The 21,498-nt window shown below is 40.9% G+C and overlaps 1 protein-coding gene across 1 annotated transcript in view; it reads right to left on the minus strand.

The window, feature by feature from the left end:
- LOC133117888 (myoferlin-like) overlaps positions 1–21,498 on the minus strand; it is a 51,138-nt gene that overhangs the window by 21,107 nt on the left and 8,533 nt on the right. Inside the window, exons 4-22 of the mRNA XM_061227397.1 lie at positions 19,726–19,834; positions 19,522–19,618; positions 16,406–16,581; positions 15,884–16,012; positions 14,858–14,920; positions 14,528–14,578; positions 14,235–14,265; positions 13,624–13,739; positions 13,098–13,224; positions 11,589–11,692; positions 11,181–11,249; positions 10,069–10,112; positions 9,639–9,721; positions 6,452–6,502; positions 5,649–5,773; positions 3,563–3,676; positions 1,474–1,651; positions 1,188–1,312; positions 816–925 (exon numbers count right to left, since the gene is read on the minus strand). Of these exons, the coding sequence (XP_061083381.1) occupies positions 816–925; positions 1,188–1,312; positions 1,474–1,651; positions 3,563–3,676; positions 5,649–5,773; positions 6,452–6,502; positions 9,639–9,721; positions 10,069–10,112; positions 11,181–11,249; positions 11,589–11,692; positions 13,098–13,224; positions 13,624–13,739; positions 14,235–14,265; positions 14,528–14,578; positions 14,858–14,920; positions 15,884–16,012; positions 16,406–16,581; positions 19,522–19,618; positions 19,726–19,834 (1,902 nt within the window). The remainder of the gene's footprint in view (positions 1–815; positions 926–1,187; positions 1,313–1,473; positions 1,652–3,562; positions 3,677–5,648; positions 5,774–6,451; positions 6,503–9,638; positions 9,722–10,068; positions 10,113–11,180; positions 11,250–11,588; positions 11,693–13,097; positions 13,225–13,623; positions 13,740–14,234; positions 14,266–14,527; positions 14,579–14,857; positions 14,921–15,883; positions 16,013–16,405; positions 16,582–19,521; positions 19,619–19,725; positions 19,835–21,498) is intronic.

The following is a 21,498-nucleotide window of genomic DNA, read 5'->3' on the forward strand; positions in this document are numbered from 1 at the left end:
AACAACATCAACCTGATAGTAACTGATCACTCATGAACATCAACCTGATAGTGACTGATCGTTTATGAACAACATCAACCTGGATAGTGATCGATCATTCACAACTATTTTTTTCTTTTTCTTTTTGTATATCAATTTGGCACCCTGTGTGGGGCATAGTATGCCCAGTCACCGGCCTGATTTGGAATAGCCTATCATCTGCTACCGCAGCTGCGTTCATGCTTCAAAACCCACTGCCGATTTGGTAGAGAGTGTAGATATCCATGGTTCTCCTCCAAACATTTTTCTTTTTTTTAATGAAAAAATGGTTTTCTTATGATCCTGTTGAACTGTGGGCTCAAATTCCCAAGTAGAGTTAGGTGCTAGGTTTGGTGTAGGTAGCAAGTTAACATTACCAGCTAACTATCTAATTAGTCAGTTAACTCACTGTAAATGGAGTGGTAAAGGTAAAAAGGTCAAAGCTGCAGTAAAGTTACCTTGCCAGCCCTTTTGGACAACTTTTCTTACATTCTGTTCAAACCCGTCCCACAGCAATGAACACATAGACAGTGAGAGCTTAATTATTCATTGCAGTAACTTGAACAATTTTGCATTGAACTACTGTGCCAGAAATGCCCATTATTTTGCAAGTAGCTGCAAAATTGGACAGCCAAATATGAGCTGAATCTTTTCAGTGAAGAGCCAAATCATCAAAGTTATAAATTATGTAATCAATGACTGTCATAAATCAACTTTGTCATAATTGATTAATCAGCCCAATTATCAACATTCAATAATCAAATGGCTCACTTGAAACTACCATCGTCTCTGTTTACCTCCTGAGGTCTTCAATCAAGTGGTTGATAAGCTTCAGCCAGATCTCTGCGAGACGAGTTTCAGGGACTTTCGCCAAAATGGCTGTCTTCAGGGAGGTGATGTTGGATTGCTGAAACCAAAAAGCAAGCCTTAAAGCATGCACCAGATGGAAAATCCATCTGTATGGATGAACAGTGCACTTTATACAATGTTGGAATGGATTAAAAAGTTATCTAAGGCTATGCTATGTACTGTAATTACACATAAGACTATGCGATTTCTGTCAGGGACACAAGTGAAGTTGCACTTCTACTTCTATTAGATTTGTAGTTTTGTTATGTAACAAAAAATCACGTTACATCATGCTATCATCAAATAGATAGTTCTCTTACCAATCGGTCTACGATGTACAGTATAATGTTGACCGACTCTAAACGGTGGCTTATGTCTTCCCAAAAAGATGTGATGACGACAACTGGCTTTGTATTTCCCCAGGGCAAGTAGTAGTAATGATTTCCTAGAAAGAGCATTCAATGAGTATGTTAATTAAGCAGATGCATAAATGCATACTGGAGGAACAAAAACAGAACATTGGCCAGTTAAGATACAAATGCCCAAGATACATTACTCAAATGCAGATCGCATGGCTTATTTGGCAGGATAACTGCACCCTCTCACCATCGAACATGGCACAGCTGTACTGGGTTGTTGAGGCCAGGGGTTTGCAGGTGGAGTCTAACTTGTTGCCGTAGTTTCCGATGCTGACCTCAAATTGGATGGGTTCCCCAGGTTCCTGCAGCATGCACGCGCTGTGGAACACGGCGCAGAGGGAGAACTTCCTGCGCCTTTGGTACTTCTGCAGGAAGTGAGGGAACACCTTACAATAATGTCACGGGAATTGGCATTCAATAATGTCGTTTTAAACTACCCAAGTTCATCTGGACAGCTTTGTTAATGTATTTGTACATCATTCATTCAGGTTAGCAACAACGCTAGTTAATGCTAATTTGTTCTTGAATTTAAAAAACTGTTAATCGTTAACCAATTATAGGTTTATCTGTCACGTTTCAGGTCTGTCATGCCTTGTTTTATGTTTGATTGGCATTTGATCATTTGTCTTAGTCACGTATTGCCTTATCATGTATTATGTTAGTCTAGGTTCATCATGTTGTTTAGTTTATTTCTTTTTATGATTAATTGTCTTGTCATGTCTAGTTATGTTTTCGTTACTATTATTTAACCTTGTTATGTTGAGTGGTTATCGTCTTAGTTTGTTTAGTGTTATGTTTTGATTTATGTTTATTGTTACGTAGACTGGTCGTTGTTTAAACATACACTTTTACGTGTCTTTCCGCAAACCTTGCATTCCGGCTTTCTCTCTCTCCCTTTCTGTCACTCACACCCTAATTGTTTCTATTGTCTATTTACTAAATCTACTAATGCTAGATCAGGATTGGGTAATACTAACATACTAATCATGTGTTCATGTTACCTTACGTTTCTCGTGCATGTCATTTACTAATTTACTAATGCTAGGGCAGGATAGGTTTATTACTAACGATTACTAATTACCTTGTTAACTTGTCATCCATCACACCTGTTTTCCATTCCCTTGCTGCTCTCTAACTAATTGTCTACACCTGTCTACACCCGCATTTATAGCCCAGTCGAACTTCTGTTCTTTGCAAAATTGTTTGCCTCTTGTCTGTCAAAGCAACGCGTGAGCATTATTTACTTTTGATTCACGTTAAGAGCCAAGCCTGTTTTTCGACCATCGTTTATTGATTTCTGTTTCGTTGACCATCGCCTGTTTTTGACTACGTCCTCGCCTACTGCTATTGTACCTTTGCCTCGCTGCTTTGTTTACGGGTACGACTTCCGCATCGCCCTCGACTACGACCCTGCCTGCCGCCCGCCTGTACTTCTGCCCCGCTGACCGCTCTCCTGCTACCGGACCTCCCTGCACGTCTACCGACTACGAGTTTGCCTCTTCCCTCGGCACTGTATTTTCGGATTATTTATTGTTTTATTGGCTGGATCTACGTGTATGGACTTTGCTTGCTTTGACTACGCTCCTGGGATTCGTCCCGAATAAAGCCGGTGTCTTTACCTGAGCCGTTATGATGTGCCCAACGCCCCGTATCTTTACCTGAGCTGTTATGATGTGCCCAACGCCCGGTATCTTTACCTGAGCCGTTATGTGCCCAACGCCCGGTATCTTTACCTGAGCCGTTATGATGTGCCCAACGCCCGGCGTCTTTACCTGAGTCGTTATGATGTGCCCAACGCCCTGTATCTTTACCTGAGCTGTTATGATGTGCCCAACGCCCGGTATCTTTACCTGAGTCGTTATGATGTGCCCAACACCCGGCGTCTTTACCTGAGCCGTTATGATGTGCCCAACGCCCGGCGTCTTTACCTGAGCTGTTATGATGTGCCCAACGCCCCGTATCTTTACCTGAGTCGTTATGATGTGCCCAACGCCCGGCGTCTTTACCTGAGCCGTTATGATGTGCCCAACGCCCCGTATCTTTACCTGAGCTGTTATGATGTGCCCAACACCCGGTATCTTTACCTGAGCCGTTATGATGTGCCCAACGCCCTGTATCTTTACCTGAGCCGTTACGTGCCCAACGCCCGGTATCTTTACCTGAGCTGTTATGATGTGCCCAACGCCCGGTATCTTTACCTGAGCCGTTATGATGTGCCCAACGCCCGGCGTCTTTACCTGAGACGTTAAGATGCGCCCAACACCCGGCATCTTTACCTGAGCCACAAGGATGTCATCGCTGGGTATGTCGTCCACCTTCTTCTCAGCTTTGGCATCGAGTTGGGTGGTGAGTTCAACCAGAACTCTCCCCCTGTAGGCCACTCCTTCACCCTGTCGAACAGAGAGACCCCATTTTTGATAGTGCACTTTATCAGAATGTGGTGAATTTAAGAGAGTTTTCTCATCATATACTCATCATATAATCACAACCACCCATGTGCAGTGTATCATATCCAGCATTGGACATGAGTATATTATTTTTATCATGTCCTTAAGTAAGTGATTGACGTGCTGTCTACAAGTGAATTTACAAGAGGATAAAATTTTGACACATTTACATTTTGACTATAAAGGTATGGGAAAGACCTGGTAGCTATATGTAATAGAAGCGGGTGCTGGTAAAGATGCCCCTTGGGGAAGGTACAGGGGACCAGCCCCAAAGTGTTAGTCTTGTTATTTGCCGATTGTGGTTGTTGCTTGGAATTCACACTGTTTGGTTATACATACAGTACATATTAACATATTAACAATAGAGAAACGGCATATAAAATGTCTAAAAATGGTTCTTCTCATACATAAGTAATCAACCTGTTTTCCCTTTTCCCAAAATGAAGAAGCTAAGTCAGAAAAAGCCTCAGCTTATATGAATGAACTGTTATTAGAATTAGCCATGAATTTAACACTATTTCTTTTCCGTGGCAAACAAATTATCAAATTTGATGCAGTACAATATGTTTTATCTGTGGTCAAGTGAAGAGGCCTAACAAAACTCAACATCTGTAAAAACATTCAAAAGTAAAAATACAGGGCACCTGTAAGTCGTGTTAAGAGAAACCACTGACACTGACACCAACCAAAATGATTGAACTATTCGTGTATGAGGCCACACACACAATATTGCAGGATACAGGCCATTAATGTAATATAACATGCAAACAGAAATGTAGCACAATTAGCTGACAGGTTTCATTCTGTTTAGGCCAAAATCTAAAACAGATTACAACTTTTTGATACAGAAAAGGCTTTAGAGCCTATCGTTCAAGATCTCCTGGGTCACAGCAATGAAGTCAATGCACAATATAGAGGATAAGTTGAGCCCCTGATAAACAGCTTATATCTATTGCAGATTCATATATGGAAATAACCGATATACATTTGACTAAGTGGCGATATGGTCAACACACAACTTTACAGGCATGATTAAAAAACAGGAGGGAAGTAAACGATTATGATGTAAGCAGCAAAAGTGGTACATCTGATAAGTATTAAAACTCCCAAATTGAATCGCTACTGCGCAGTGTTTATTTTTTCCCCTTGTAACAGAAGTTCACCAAATAATGAATAATGTAATAAATATCAAATACAGTGCTCGGTGAGTGTATATTGCAAAGTTAACAACCTATTCCTCTCAGTTTAAAAATATGCCTACAAATACAAACAAGCAGGATTAAATTCACCCTGTTCTGTTGCTGACATGGGGTACTGTGATGTTATCCTTTGCAGGAGGTTGAAAATGTGTGGATTTGAGTTTTTTACTCTCAATCACTCATCAGATTCTAGTGGTATCAAAGTGCCAAATTCCTGGCTATAAGAAAATTATAGGGCCAGTTTTGTAAATGCAGATTAAGCCTTGGCCTAGACTAAATAACATTTTGAATGGAGATTCTCCATACAAAATGCAATTTAGACCAGGACAATCTTAATTTGTGTCAGTGAGCCCATTTTGTTATAAATCAAGAACATTTAGGAATTTTGAAATGTAGGTTTCTACTGGAGATTCTAGGTCCTATATCACAGCACTTTGTTTTATTAAAGTATTGCACTTATGTCATGGTTAGTTTTGCAAAAATACTCAGTAAGTATGCACATAGCAACAAAGAGCACTCTTATAGACTGTCACTAAACAGAACTTCAGTAGAGTCAGAGTATTCAAAGATGAAGTCTACTGCATTCAGATATTATGCCTGGTTCACAAATACATATGACCTGGAATTGATTGTCAGTGCAATTTTCTCACCCAGCTGAAAACCGAATGCCCATGAATGAGTTTTCCTGCAAACACCATTATTGTCCGCCAATGTACCTTCCCAAAGTTGAGGTCGTCGTACGGGTCTGCGAGGCCAGTGAATTCCCTGGGGCTTCCGTACAGGTTGACATAGCAGGGACCAAACGCCGGCAGAAAACCCATCTCCGTCATCCCAGAATTCCCTAGGGTTCATAGCAGCAGGTTTTAAGCAGATGGGCTAAAGGTGGTGAGAACTGTGAGTTTTGGTTAGTTCACATGCTGTCCAGGATTTATCTGTTAGCATTGATTTCTGGGCTTAGTTGGTTCATCAAACAATTCACATGTGGTCAATACGAAGATTCTCAGCTTTTATTAAAGAGTATTTTTATACATTTATACATTTTAACATGTAGCAATTACAACACTTTTTATACATTTCAATGTTTGAGACAAATTAACATAAAGTCAAATGAAATAGTCATGTTTTGTATTTGGTTGCATATATTTGTATGCCATGAAATCTATCAGCATCACCTGAGTCTGGATATCTCAAGTGATACTGAAACTACTTTGCATTTAATTGGATCTCTATGGGAATTGGGGGTTGGGACTTGATTGAGCTGTAAATTATGCTGATACAGTATGGAACACATTTGTGGATTAAATGGTTTTTAGTCATCAAGGGACTGAGGTATGTAAATTCACATGTGAATTGTTTGATGTCTTATTTCCTCTGTTTGTCATCATTCAGAAAAAGCAGAAAAGGGCAAGGTGTGTCCAAACTTTTGACTAGTACTGTATATGCTTAACCCTTTTCCCCCTTTATGCAAAGTATATAGCTGGATTTTAGCACGGGATTTCATGCAAAAGAACATGCCAACCGCTTTTTGAACCTTCAGGTCCTGGAGTAGCCTCAGTATCCGAACATGCATCTATTTCAAGAGAAATAAACATAGCAATCAACATTTTACATTGACATTTTACATTTTCATCATTTGGCAGACGCTTTTAATCCAAAGCAATTTACGAGTACATAGGTTCTTCCACAGGTTAAAGCATCACATCCATAATTAGTCAAATACGCATGAAGGGCTGTTCTAAGCAAAAGTAACTTTTTTTTTTTTAAGGGTTAGGGTTAGGCAAGAGGGATATCGGAAGGGGGGGGGGGGGGAGATAATCAGGAAGGAGGACTAAGGTATAGTTTCAAAAGGTGTATTTTTAGTCTGTGTCGAAATATGCGGAGGGATTCTGCTGTCCTGACAGTGGTAAGCAAGTCATTCCACCACTGAGGAACCAGAACAGAAAACAGGCGTGAACGTGCAGCTCGACCGCCAGGTGCTCGTAGTGAGGGAACCACAAGGCGACCAGAGCGGTCTTGCTGGGGAGTAGGGCGGCCTACTAGTGTAGTGGTTAAGGTAAAATGACTGGGACACGCAAGGTCGGTGGTTCTAATCCCGGTGTAGCCACAATAAGATCTGAACAGCTGTTGGGCCCTTGAGCAAGGCCCTTAACCCTGCATTGCTCCAGGGGAGGATTGTCTCCTGCTCAGTCTAATCAACTGTACGTCGCTCTGGATAAGAGCATCTGCCAAATGCCAATAATGTAATGTAATGAGCAATTAAAGATTGTATGTAAACTGGGGCCGTCCCCTTAGCAGCCTGAAATGCCTACACTAGTGCCTTGAAGCGGATGCATGCGGTAATAGGAAGCCAGTGGAGGCCAATGAGGACTGGGCTGACATGAGCCGACCTGGGCTGACTGGTGGTCAGGCGGGCTGCAGCATTCTGGACCAGCTGGAGGGGCTTGATGGCACAAGCTGGGAGACCGGTCAGGAGGGAGTTGCAGTAATCCAGAAGGGAAATGACGAGCGCCTGGACTAGGAGCTGAGAGGCTTTCTCTGTCAGGAGATGACGGATACGGCATATATTGTAGAGGACGAACTTGCAGGTTCTGGCAGTGGAGGATAAATGTGGAGTGAGGGTGAGGTGGTTATCAAGAGTCACCCCAAGGTCCTTGGCTGTATGGGAGGAGGATACTACAAAGTCCTCAACAATCAGTGAGGGATGTAGAGAAGCTCAGTTTTGCCAAGGTTAAGCTTCAGATGGTGGGAAGTCATCCACACAGAGATATCATCTAAGCAGGCAGAGAACTGTGTGGTGACCTGGGTATTGGGGGGGAATGAAAGAAAGAGTTCAGTGTCATTGGCAAAAGAATCATAAGAAAAGCCATGGGAAGAGATAACAGAACAAAGAGACATGGCGTATAGAAAGAAGAGGAGAGGACCAAGAACTGAGCCCTGTGGAACTCCAGTTTTTAGGGGGTGTGGAGACTGAGCCCCTCCAAGTCACCTGGTAGGAATGACCAGAGAGGTAGGAAGAAAACCATTGCAGATCCTGTGACACCTATCCCAGACAGCGATGAGAGCAAAATCTCATGGCTGACTGTATCGAAGGCAGCCGACAGGTCAAGGAAGATAAGGACAGAGGAGAGGGATTTGGCTCTAGCAGAGTTGAGTGCCTCGGTGACCGCAAGTAGGGGGGTCTCAGTGGAGTGGCCAATCTTGAGCCGAACTGATTGGGATTGTGAAGATTGTTCTGGAGAAGATAAGTCGACAGTTGGGAGCACATCGCATGTTCCAAAGTTTTAGATAGAAAGGGAAGAAGAGAGACAGGGTGGTAATTGTTCAGAGCAGAGGGGTCAAGACTAGGTTTTTTGAGCAGGGGAGTGACTGAGGCCCTCTTAAGGGAAGAAGGCACAGTGCCAGAAGAAAGGGAGGTGTTGATTAGAGAGAAGAAAAAGGGAGAATGTAATTTGAGATGGATTGTAGAAGGGGAGAAGGGATGGGGTCAAGAGGACACGTGGTTGGGCGGTGGGATGTGAGGAGTTTCAAAGTGTCGGAGGAGGATAGGGAGTTGGGGAAGGTGGGAGGGTCAGCAGGGGGAGAGGGTGGGGAGAAGGAATTGTGGATGTCATCTACCTTCTTTTCAAGGACAAAGTATTTCTGAGACAAAGTCATCAGCTGTGAGTGATGAGGGAGGTGGTGGGGGGTGAGGAGAGGGGAGAAGGTTGAAAACAGTTTGCAACGGTTAGAGGTGGCTGCGTTAATTTTACAGTGAAATAAGAAAGATTTAGCAAGAGAGACAAAGGAATAGAAAGATTATAGGAGGCCATTTTCTCTCTGCTGCCCGCAGAAAGCTAAGGACTAGGGAGGGAGGCCCGGGCAAGTTTGGTAGTGAGGGGACACAGAGAGTCAAAGAAAGATGAGAGAGGACATGAGGGTTGCGGCAGCATCGTTGGGAGACAGTCAAGAGAAAGACTCCACAGATGGTAAGGAGGAGAGGATTGCAGATGAGAGGGGTAGACAGGTGGCTGTGGTGTCAAGCTGCATGCTCATGCCTGTTTTCGGTTCTGGTTCCTCCGTGGTAGAATGACTTGCCTACCACAGTGAGGACAGCAGAATCCCTCCCTCTGTTTTGACGCAGAATAAAAACACACTTTTTCGAACTGTACCTTAATCCTCCCTCCTGATTTCCAATCCCCCCCCCTTTCCAATATCCCTCTTGTCTAGCCCATAAAAATAATTATAATAATAAAAAAGATTATTTTAAAATTTTTAATTTATGCACTTACGATGACTGCATTTTTTGTTTAGAACAGCACTTCATGTGTATCTTACTAGTTATGGATGTCATGCTTTAACTTGTGGAAGAACCTATGCGCTTTGGATTAAAAGTGTCTGCCAAATGACTAAAATATAAATGTAAATGTAAGAACAACTGAAAAGTCTGCTTTCACATTTATATATTTATTTTATTGCCTTACAACACTTCAGACATCAACACTACACTTACATATCCCACTGTTAAAATACTGCATTAGTTACTTTAACAGTACCAGTAGTCATGTTTAAATTGTCCCTCCTTTAATGATCTTTCATTTATCCATCCCGTTTTGGTAGGAGTGGGGGGGCTGGAGCATATCCCAGCATGGTCAGACCCCTCAAAGAATGAACCCTCTACCATTTTCACATCACAGATTACAATCTGAGTTTCTGCAATTGGACCTTACCATCAACCTCACCACCGGAGGATGCTATTTTAGTCAGATTTAAATAGGTGGTTCCTATTGCATCATTCCTGGTGAGCCGATCCCTGATGGAGAGATTAAGTGGACCAAAAGTTAGTTCTGACACAGCACAGCCAGGTTGTACTCAGAGTTAGTCTCGCGCTTCTCCTGCTACGAAACCCTACGAGACCCCCACCCTCGCCCTGTTCCCCTACACCCCCCAACACAGACTACAACTGAGCTGAGCTCTATATGCTCTAAAGACCTGGCAGTTTATTCTTGTCCCTCATAGGGGACATGAGTCTTAATCTCAAGAACCATATTCAATTATGCTAATACTTTCACAGTTTTAATGTTTTTGTCATCCAAGACACTTGTATTCTGAGAAAAAATGTAAACATGCAACATGCAGCCTGCTGAATAGTTGACTTACCAGTCATAAACCATCAATTTGATGCGTTCACACATGGATGGAAACTGCATTAACAAAAATGAATATAAGACACTCAAACTTTTGAGAAAATAAGACATAAGCATGTTTTACGTTAACCGTATCCACTTTGCCCCCAAGTGGTTGACTCGTCCACATCTCAAATTATTGTTGCGTTCATACAAACAACAGTGACGTAATAAACCCCCCCAAAAATGGCAGATTGTTAAAGACTCTCTGCTAGCAAGAACAGCAGTTTAGATGCTTATCGGTCTCTTATTTGCAAAGCAGGGCAATAAATCTCCACCCACCCCCACACCATGATCACGGTTTGCAACCCTCACCTCGCCTCAGACTCAGACAATAAAAGGCATATTCTAATAATCCTTGATACTATTTCTCTACGTCAAAAAATCATGTTCCAATATAAGAACAAAAATTTACAATTCAGAAGTTGCATGAATAAACACATTGTTTTTTCTTAGCTGACTTTTATTCCATGTCCGGCCAACATATTTTCGGTTTGGTAATAATTTGTTTTGCAAATTATTTGATAGAGACATATTTATGGAATCAGATATCCCAGCTGGTTATGAAACTACGACTGTTTATTCCGTAATCTGTTCAGCCATTTTCATGTTTTTGCCGGGACTATACCAAAACAAATGTCATCTTGAACTACTTTTTATTTTTGCATATATGCATTGCTAGGTCATTTCAGTGCCAAACTCATGTAAAACATGGTAAGCTTCTTTCCTACTCTTTCCAACAAGGTATAATGTGTCATATTCAGGTGAAGGACAGTTTAGGAATATTGCTGTGTTCACATAGCAGTATGAATGTACAGAAATGCATAATTACAGGATTTGGACTTGCTATAGGTAAATGCACATGCTCTCTGACATAAATATGTTCTACCATGTGTGTGCAGTAAATAGTCTTTGAGATATTGACACTTTTATAGGACTAGTGCAAAATAAGTGGAAGTGTCCCTCTGAGGGGGCAAAGTGGAAAGGGTTAATACGTTATAACTGTCAATACTTCAATCATTTAGAAAGTAAAAGAAACATCTATTTTCACTAATATTCAGAAGACTGCTTTCTTCCAGATCTTACCTTGACCTGCAAGTTGATCAACTGGTTCCATTCTGGATTTGCATTTTTCTCTATTATTTTTGTACAGAGCTAAACAAAGAAACAACACAATTTGAGAAACTTAGCATGATGCTGTTTCCTAAACAGTATAATAGTCTATTTGAATACACTTTTTGCAGTGAAGAGTGGTAGCTTGCTAACCGAAAAACTAGTGATCTGTTGGCAAAACTTATGCTTGTTTTGTCTGAAGTGGCTCTGTACCAAGCTGTTTTACTGCTAGCTTGTTGCAATATAATAAAGGGTTAGCACTCTATATACATTACTAAGTTCATAATACATATGAAAGCTTGGGAATATGGGCATCTGTAGCAAGGGTTTGCAGCGGACACACATACAAGCACACATGCAATCATAGAAAAAAATAATAACCTTTTTGCCAGCAAAGCTGACTTCTAGAAATGGATCCACTAGGTTCTTCTTTTCACCATCTCCTCCAAAGACTTGCTTGATTGTCTGGGAAAAGGCATCATCCACTAAAATAAGACAAACACACACATGAGCAGACTCTTGAACAGTTGACAATTTTTTTGGCATTGTTTTATTACACCGCTTTAGCAGCCTTAGAATATTATCAAAGTAGCATACAAAAGGTGGAACAGTGTGTTCAGTGTAAGAGCAGTTTTCAGTAGAGCAGTATTGAGTATAAGAGCAGTATTCAGTAGAGCAGTGTTCAGAGTGAGAGCAGTGTTCAGTGTAAGAGCAGTGTTCAGTAGTGCAGTGTTTAGTGTGTGAGCAGTGTTCAGTCGTGCAGTGTTTAGTGTGTGAGCAGTGTTCAGTAGTGCAGTGTTCAGGGTGTGAACAGTGTTCAGTGTAAGAGCAGTATTCAGTAGTGCAGTGTTCAGTATAAGAGCAGTGTTCAGTAGTGCAGAGTTCAGTGTGTGAGCAGTGTTCAGTGTAAGAGCAGTGTTCAGTAGTGCAGTGTTCAATGTAAGAGCAGTGTTCAGTAGTGCAGTGTTCAGAGTGAGAGCAGTGTTCAGTAGTGCAGTGTTCAGTGTGAGAGCAGTGTTCAGTGTAAGAGCAGTGTTCAGTAGTACAGTGTTCAATGTAAGAGCAGTGTTCAGTAGCGCATTATTCAGAGTGAGAGCAGTGTTCAGTAGTGCAGTGTTCAGTGTAAGAGCAGTGTTCAGTAGTGCAGTGTTCAGTGTAAGAGCAGTGTTCAGTAGCACAGTGTTCAGTGTGAGAGCAGTGTTCAGTGTAAGAGCAGTGTTCAGTAGTACAGTGTTCAGTGTAAGAGCAGTGTTCAGTAGTGCAGTGTTCAGAGTGAGAGCAGTGTTCAGTAGTACAGTGTTCAGTGTAAGAGCAGTGTTCAGTAGTGCAGTGTTTAGTGTGTGAGCAGTGTTCAGTGTAAGAACAGTGTTCAGTAGTGCAGTGTTCAATGTAAGAGCAGTGTTCAGTAGTGCAGTGTTCAATGTAAGAGCAGTGTTCAGTAGTACAGTGTTCAGTGTAAGAGCAGTGTTCAGTAGTGCAGTGTTTAGTGTGTGAGCAGTGTTCAGTGTAAGAACAGTGTTCAGTAGTGCAGTGTTCAATGTAAGAGCAGTGTTCAGTAGTGCAGTGTTCAGTGTAAGAGCAGTGTTCAGTAGTGCAGTGTTCAGTGTGTGAGCATTGTTTAGGGTGAGAGCAGTGTCCAGAGTGAGAGCAGTGTTCAGTAGTGCAGTGTTCAGTGTGTGAGCAGTGTTCAGTAGTGCAGTGTTTAGTGTGTGAGCAGTGTTCAGTGTAAGAACAGTGTTCAGTAGTGCAGTGTTTAGTAGTGCAGTGTTCAGTGTGTGCGCAGTGTTCAGTAGTGCAGTGTTCAGTGTGTGAGAAGTATTCAGTGTAAGAGCAGTGTTCAGGGTGAGAGCAGTGTTCAGTAGTGCAGTGTTCAGGGTGCTGGGGTCCTACTCTGGGGCATGTCCTCGGCCCGGAACACCTTCAGAGTCATGGTGACCCAGCGCAGGCTGACTCCAGCTGGCAGCAGCAGATTGCTCTCAATGTCATCCTGCTCATCATCAGCCTCCTTCCTCTCCATCTGTGACATCACATGAATCACATGACCTACACTTCAAAAGCTTCAATTCCACCTGCTTCAGAACACTATCAATCACTGTGAGGAAGCTACGAAATGAAAGCCTTGTACTTATCCTGTCTAAATACACAAATGTTATATTGACACAGGTATTTTATACTGTACAGTTCATGCAGGTTAAGTGTGGTTCTCAGATATGTTAGTAGGTTGAGGTTAGTGGGCTGATGGGTGTGTAGCAGTGTGGGTGGATTAGTGTAGGTAAGTATAGCAGGCTGGGTGGGTGTAGCAGTGTGCTTGATAGGTGTAGCGTGTACAGCAGTATGGCTGTAGCAATATATGTGGCTGTAGTAGTGTGGGTGGGTGTACAGCATCAGTGTGGGAGTTGTGAGGGTGAAGTTGTACCGGAGGCTCATCTCCCGTCCCTACGATCATCACGCTGACTTTGAGGTACCCCTTTGCTCCTGAGCTGGAGTCATCGGGGTCACCCATCAGCAGCCACTTCCTCAGGATAGCATGAGCTTACGTGCAAACACACATCAGATCATAAGAATACACACAACACAGGATAAACAGGCCATTCTCCCCATCCACATAGACACATGAGGGCAACAACCCATCCAAGCTCACCATTTACCTACATACTAAGCTCTGCTTCAAGCCTGAACTCGAATACCCTGAATGCCTATCCTGGTATCCATGTGGAATTTATTTTAGCTAGTTTCCCCATATGCCCTTTTGTCTGACAGAACACAACATTAAAATGATTTAGTAGTTAATGTCATGTAATCTATTTAATCCCTTTTTTAATTTAAAAACCTCAATCAAATCCACTCTTAGTCACCTTTTGCTTAACCTTAATCTTCAAGCAAGACCCTTAAGTATCTTATGTCTTGTTTTCCAACCTTTCTGTCTTTATGTCTTTTGTAATATTTATTATCTCAACAGCCCCTAAAATAATTCATGAATACTAAACATTCTCAATGCAATGTGTTGACTTTCAAACCTATGCATACCTGGTTCATCATAGACATATCCAACATCCAGCTATAGAGAGAAAAGTGAATTTCAAAAGTTTAAAATGGAAACATACATGCAATGATTAACTATGCATATCTACACATAATGCATTACACCATACATGCCACACAGTACTACAGGAGAACAAGTGACTATTTTACACCCTACAAACCACACAGTACTACTGGAGAGCCAGTGGTTATAGTACACTCTTTTATGAACCTGGTCAGTTTTAATTACATTATTTGGTGAACTGTATCAATGAAGTGAGACTGTACAAGTACCCTACCTTAAACTCTCCCATCAAGCTGTCTGCTCTGAGGGAAAATGAGTCATACACCTGGAGGGGGAGGAAATATTACAGCACTGAACGGGTCAAACCGGGACTCTCGTACATTTGCACATTCCACATGAATCAGGCAAAGACCAGAGAAGGGGTACTTTAATGCAGGGATATGAATTATGCTCACTGACAGCAGATACAGTTTGTGAGCTCATTGGCCAAGTATTGCCCATGTTAACACACACTGATTTAAACCTTATGTTTTTTTATATTCTTACATAATCTTAAAATCCTCAGCATTTGCAATCATTCAAGTATTGGGAATCATTAACTTACCCGAATGCTGATGTAGTCATCCAGCAACTCTGAAGGCAACATGTTCATGTTGTAAAAGAAAATCTGTAAAAAACATACATTATTCATTTAGTTGATCTTTAATAAATGAGTACTCATGTTACTATATTTTAAAGTGAGTACCATGTTACTAAAGAATTATAAAATGGTTGACAAAAAAGTAAGCCTATGGTAAAACATAGTAACATGAGAACTCACTCGGACAATGTCACATGAGTTCAATCCCTACAAAACGGCTTCATACACTTCAAGGTTTTTAATTTAGTTGATCTTTAATGAGTGATTACTCATAATACTATGTTTACCACAGTTTTGTTAACTAAAAGGAAAAGTGTTATTGCTGTCACAGCAAGTAGAAAATGCATCCAGAACATTGAATGAGAGTATTAGAGAAGAGGCCCCATTAGACCAACACTAAAGAAAAAAGACACAAGACACTTACTGAGCAGAGAAGACAGGAATAGCAGCAGAGAAAATAACAGGAAAAATACAATAGCATTTTATTCATTCAAACTTGAAGGCATGCTCTGCAGGATTTTCACCTTGAAAATATTATAAAACAAACATGCTCAGTCATTACTATGATACACTGGCAACCTGTGTCTCTATTAATTTGTTCCCAAGGCTACAGCAGACTGAAATCAACTGATGTTAGCAGCAGTGGCTAGCTTCACCACTAGCTAACATTTAGCTAAAGTTAACTAACTAAATGGTAACACAACTAAATAAATAAATAGATAAATAGCTAGCTAAATTGCCTGTGCGGAAAGCGACGATGAAAGCTGATGATTTACGAATCATATTAGACCACAGTTTCTCCGCTCATTGCTATCACAGCACATGGTCTTCTGCAACGGAGAGGTGGGGTTGAGAATGGCAACGTTTTTTGTGTAAAAAAAAAATCCTGCATAGTTCAATCTTAACTGACAAGTTGCCAAAACAGAAAAGGAAATCTTAAATTATTATTGAAAATCATAAAATTATTATGCAAAAAAGTCAGGACGTTACCTCATCAAAGAAAGGATTATTTCCTCTTTTGATCCTGGTTCTGTGTGTCTGTCCACATACGTTTACCTTGACAACAGGCTTGATGTTGTTACCGGGCAACTGACGTGCTTCAATAACCCGAACGCGGATCTGATGAAAAAATGAGGGTATCACACAAAGTTTTTTACAAAGTAATTTTTCATGAGAACACTACAAAATTACAGAACCTACAAAGCATTCGGGTAAGTAAAAAAATGTCATTTACTTATGTCAGGGAAACCTTTTTTCTCTCTCAAACTACAAAGTAGTAGTGCTAATCTATCTATCAACAGCCTCTATCAGAGGTCTGCAACCCTGGTCCTGGTGCCATGGGATCTGCCGGTCTCCGTTGTTACTCTGCACTTACTAACGACTGAATTACAGCTGTTTTTTTACACCATTAACTCACTTGACCTAGTTAAATATCTGTGCTCTCTGGAAATTGTCTGGTGGGGCGGGGGGGGTTGGGGGGGGGTATATTGTCCTGCCTGTGGGACAATGTACCTGGAAATCCTGGGGCTTGTTGGACAGCGCCCGACGCCTATTCCTGTTCACACGTTTCACCCTTGGGGTGGCCTTCCCCTTCCCAGGCTGAGAAGGAGGGAGGGAGGTCTCTCCTGGGGTCACCCCCTGTCCTCCTTCCCCATCCTCCACGTCCTCCTCTTCATTCGTATCTCCTCCTGCATTTTTTCCAGTTTTCAGACACACCCAAAGTCATGGGCCAGACAGAAACTCTTTTCAGGCATTCTTGCTTCATTTCTGCTGTTATGACGTCTGGCTACATCACATCCCATCTGAAAGCTCATAAAAGGCTTTTATATTCATACGTACCTTACAATCAAGTACATTTTTAATAACATCCACTGTGTGAACTATAGTAGGATGACCATATACTGGATTTCAGGGGCAGGTGAGTGTAATGAACATAATACCAGGCAATTTGTTTAATTATATATAGTCTATGGAATAAGCAAAACCAAACAAGATTTTTACAATTTTTAGAAATCACCCTAGGATGGTTATTTTTTTTCCCAAAAAAATACTCTGGGGAAAAAGTGGATGGGTTTGGTTTATGTCATAGTGATGATTAGTCATATGCCATCTTTTAAAATGACTGTATATGGATAAAGCACCCATTGGCTTAATGACTGAAAATCCTTCATTTTTTGTATAACAGGGGATGTTAGTCACCATCATGTTTTACGGAAATCACATCACATGTAGCAAAAACAAATAGCCTGTTGCTAGTAGGAATCATGGGGGCTGTTATCTCTCTCTGACTCTGTATGCATATCTGCTCAACATTGTTCATTTGCATCAGATTATTTCCATAAAAATATTTCCCTTTATGAAATGAAAGAATGCCTCTACTGAAGGAGATTGAAGGCAAGGGCAAGCCAAACAGAAAACGTATGGCTATCATTAATCAAACAGTCAGGGCCTACAAGCTCAAATAGAGTGCAGTTCTTTCTATCAACAGTGAATACCTTTAAAGCTGTGATAGCAATACACAGGCACACTGAACAAGAATACTGTAGGTTTCATCCCTTTCAGTAAAAGGGTCAAATTGACCCATTTTAAACTTTGAGTAGAAGAGGAATGATACAGTTAGGTCCGGAAATATTTGGACAGTGACACAATTTTCATAATTTTGGCCCTGTACACTGCCACAATGGATTTGAAATTAAATAATCGAGATACAATTGAAGTGCAGACTTTCAGCTTTAATTTGAGGGTATTTACATCAAAATTGAAGGAAGGGTTTAGGAATTGCAACAATTTTCATACATAGTCCCCTCATTTCAAGGGACCTAAAGTAATTGGACAAATGAATATAATCATAAATAAAATGTTCATTCTTAATACTTTGTTGAGAATCCTTTGCAGGCGATGACTGCCTGAAGTCTGGAACCCATGGACATCACCAAACGTTGGGTTTCCTCCTTTGTGATGCTTTGCCAGGCCTTGACTGCAGCTGTCTTCAGTTGTTGTTTGTTTGCAGGTCTTTCTGCCTTAAGTTTTGTCTTAAGCAAGTGGAATGCATGCTCAATCGGATTGAGATCAGGTGATTGACTCGACCATTGTAGAATATTCCACTTCTTTACCTTGAAAAACTCCTGGGTTGCTTTCGCAGTATGTTTTGGGTCATTGTCCATCTGTACTGTGAAGCGCCGTCCAATCAACTTTGCTGAATTTGGCTGAATGTGAGCAGACAGAATGTTCCTATAGACTTCAGAATTCATGCGGCTGCTTCCGTCTTCTGTCATATCATCAATAAACACTAGTGACCCAGTGCCATTGGAAGCCATGCATGCCCATGCCATCACACTGCCTCCACCATGTTTTACAGATGATGTGGTGTGCTTCGGATCATGAGCCGTTCCAAACCTTCTCCATACTTTTCTCTTCCCATCATTCTGGTACAGGTTGATCTTAGTTTCATCTGTCCAAAGAATGCTGTTCCAGAACTGGGCTGGCTTTTTTAGATGTGTTCTGGCAAACTCTAATCTGGCCTTTCTATTCTTGTGGCTTATGAATGGTTTGCACCTTGTGGTGAACCCTCTGTATTTGCTCTTGTGAAGTCTTCTCTTTATGGTAGACTTGGATAATGATACGCCTACTTCCTGGAGAGTCTTCTTCACTTCACTAGATGTTGTGAAAGGGTTCTTCTTTACCATGGAAAGGATCCTGCGATCATCAACCGCTGTTGTCTTCCGTGGACGTCCGGGCCTTTTTGTGTTGCTGAGTTCACCAGTGCGTTCCTTTTTTCTCAGAATGTACCAAACCGTTGATTTGGCCACTCCTGATGTTTCTGCTATCTCTCTGATGGATTTTTTCTTTTTTCGCAGCCTAAGGATGGCCTGTTTCACTTGCATTGAGAGCTCCTTTGACCGCATGTTGTGGATTCACAGCAACAGCTTCCAAATGAAAATGCCACACCTGAAATCAACTCCAGACCTTTTACCTGCTTAATTGATGATGAAATAACAAGGGAATAGCCCACACCTGCTCATGAAACAGCTTTTGAGTCAATTGTCCAATTACTTTAGGTCCCTTGAAATGAAGGGACTATGTATGAAAATTGCTGCAATTCCTAAACCCTTCCTCCAATTTTGATGTAAATACCCTCAAATTAAAGCTGAAAGTCTGCACTTCAATTACATCTCGATTATTTAACTTCAAATCCATTGTGGTAGCGTACAGGGCCAAAATTATGAAAATTGTGTCACTGTCCAAATATTTCCGGACCTAACTGTATGTTTGAGAGGTATATTTCATGATCAGTAACTAATCCAGAGTAAATGTGCTTTTGTTTCTATTTGTTGTTCATCCTCTTTATGTATTCTTTCATATATGGTTTCTTAGAATACAACATGATAAAGATAAAAAATAATTGACAATTTCAGTTCCAAACAATAACTATCAGTCTATATGTTTAACAGATAATAAGGATTTATGCTCCCTGTGACTTTATGATGTCATCAAAACATCACTTACATCCATGAAATGTTTTTCATCTATTACCATTAGCCTATAGTCTACAAGCCATATCAGTGATTTGCTTTTTCAAGATGTCATGTGAACCTAATATGCCATATATGGCTGACGCGCGTACGTACCAGTATCTCCTGATGGCTGCACCGTGTCTGCCTGGTCATAAGGAGTTGGAGTGGTCCCGGCAGGTGGTTCGTACCCAATCATCACACTGATGGTTGCCTATGCAAACAATTCAAACTGGTGGATAAATTAATCTGCCAAACTGTTGTCAATATATTGTAATAGAAGTGAGTACTGATGGGCGAATAACACAGACATTTACTTACCGCAGTGTTATGACTTTTTTCATTCACGAGAGGTAAATTTCTACATGGAAGGGAACTTTGTTGACTATTGGCTAGGTCTTTGAGGGAGATTTTTGCAGAGCCAATGAATCTACAAAACATCAAGTGAGAGAAAGACTAATGTTAAGAACTACATTGTCATTAATTTTACATAAGTAACTCAAGGTGACAGTACAATGCTCAAAGAAACAAACGATACAGGGTGCAACTCAAGGTTGTATAACAAAAGATAGCAGGGCAGTTGCTTTTAGCACAACATTCTTACTAACAAAACCACTTTCCCCAAAACGTATGCCGATTTTCTGTTAGTGAAATAAGCATTTACAGTGCTTACACAGATTTTGTGTTGTGCCAGTGAAAAAGCTACTTTGATCTTACAAAGAACCCTTCACAAAACATGTTATCTTTTCATTTGATAGTAGGTAAGGCCTTGCCTCATGGGGTGCGGGACGCAAGGCTACAAATAAGAAAAATATCCCTGCTAATGTAGTACAAGGCGAACAGGACACCATGGCATTAAGCCACAGACACAAATTCTCCTTCACCGTTTATTTTTTGCCAATTAAGAAGGAGGACTGTGTGTGTCTCTGTAGGTAGTATGTACAGTAGACTACATTCAATGATACATGCTTTTTTGTTATGGGACCCTGCAAACTAATGGTTAAAATACCCAAATTAGATGAACCACATGTGAAAATGAAAGATTGAGTATGCAGTGACCTTGCATTAGCAGTTTCCTAATCTGTATACAGCTGTTACTAAGGGTAGTGTGCACTGCACTTTGGTTTCTTTTTCTGTCTGACTCACAGGTGCACAGGAAGTGAGCCAGAATAGACAAATATTATGTCTTTCAACACGTTCCACTCAGTTCTCTATTTCACTTCCTCCAAATATACTGCCCCATGGAAACACAAGTTTCCATGTCACTCGGTGACAATCGAACTCCTGGTGTCACTGTGTCACTGCTACATCACACAAATTAAATGCACCCACGTCCTAACACTGCAATACACATGCATGCATGGATGCACAAATGCGCACGCACACACAAACGCACACACACACACACACACACAGTAAACAGCTGATGGACACACACCAATATGTGACCTGTAACCTGACATAGAGACACCTAAAACCAACATTTACTTTTTTGTTGAATTAGAATTTAGTTTAATTTAGATATGAGAAGTGATTTTCTGGGTGAATAAAATATGTTCACCCAGGAAATCACCCTCAGTTTCCATAAGATATAGCTGACTTTCTAATATAGGATCTAGAAATATGGTAATATGGATCACCTTCTTTTTCATTCAAAACATTGTTCCAATGTAGAATTCTTTAGCACTATAATCTAATCTAACCTGTAAATGCAAACTACAATACAGAACTTGTTCATGTACAACATGTAAACCTAATAAATAAACCTTCTGCAAGTTTGTATGCATATACAAGGTCACCAGTGACTTGGTGAGCACTAGAGAAAGGTATACCTGCATTACTGTATTTACATTAAAATATAGTGCTTATAAACACTTAGACTACAGTAATTGTCTCATAAAAGCACTTATACCACAATACTGTGATTATTAATGCACTTACCCTACATTACTGTGTTTATAAAAGCATGGTCACTATAATACTATACTTATAGAAGCATACAATACCACTACAATACTATGCTTGAAATACTGTGTTTAAAAAGCACTTCCAAACACAATCAGAAGAAAAGGTACAAAAAGTACCTCAGAATGT

Source organism: Conger conger, chromosome 18 (assembly GCF_963514075.1).
Source record: "Conger conger chromosome 18, fConCon1.1, whole genome shotgun sequence".
NCBI classification, from domain to species: Eukaryota; Metazoa; Chordata; class Actinopteri; order Anguilliformes; family Congridae; genus Conger; species Conger conger.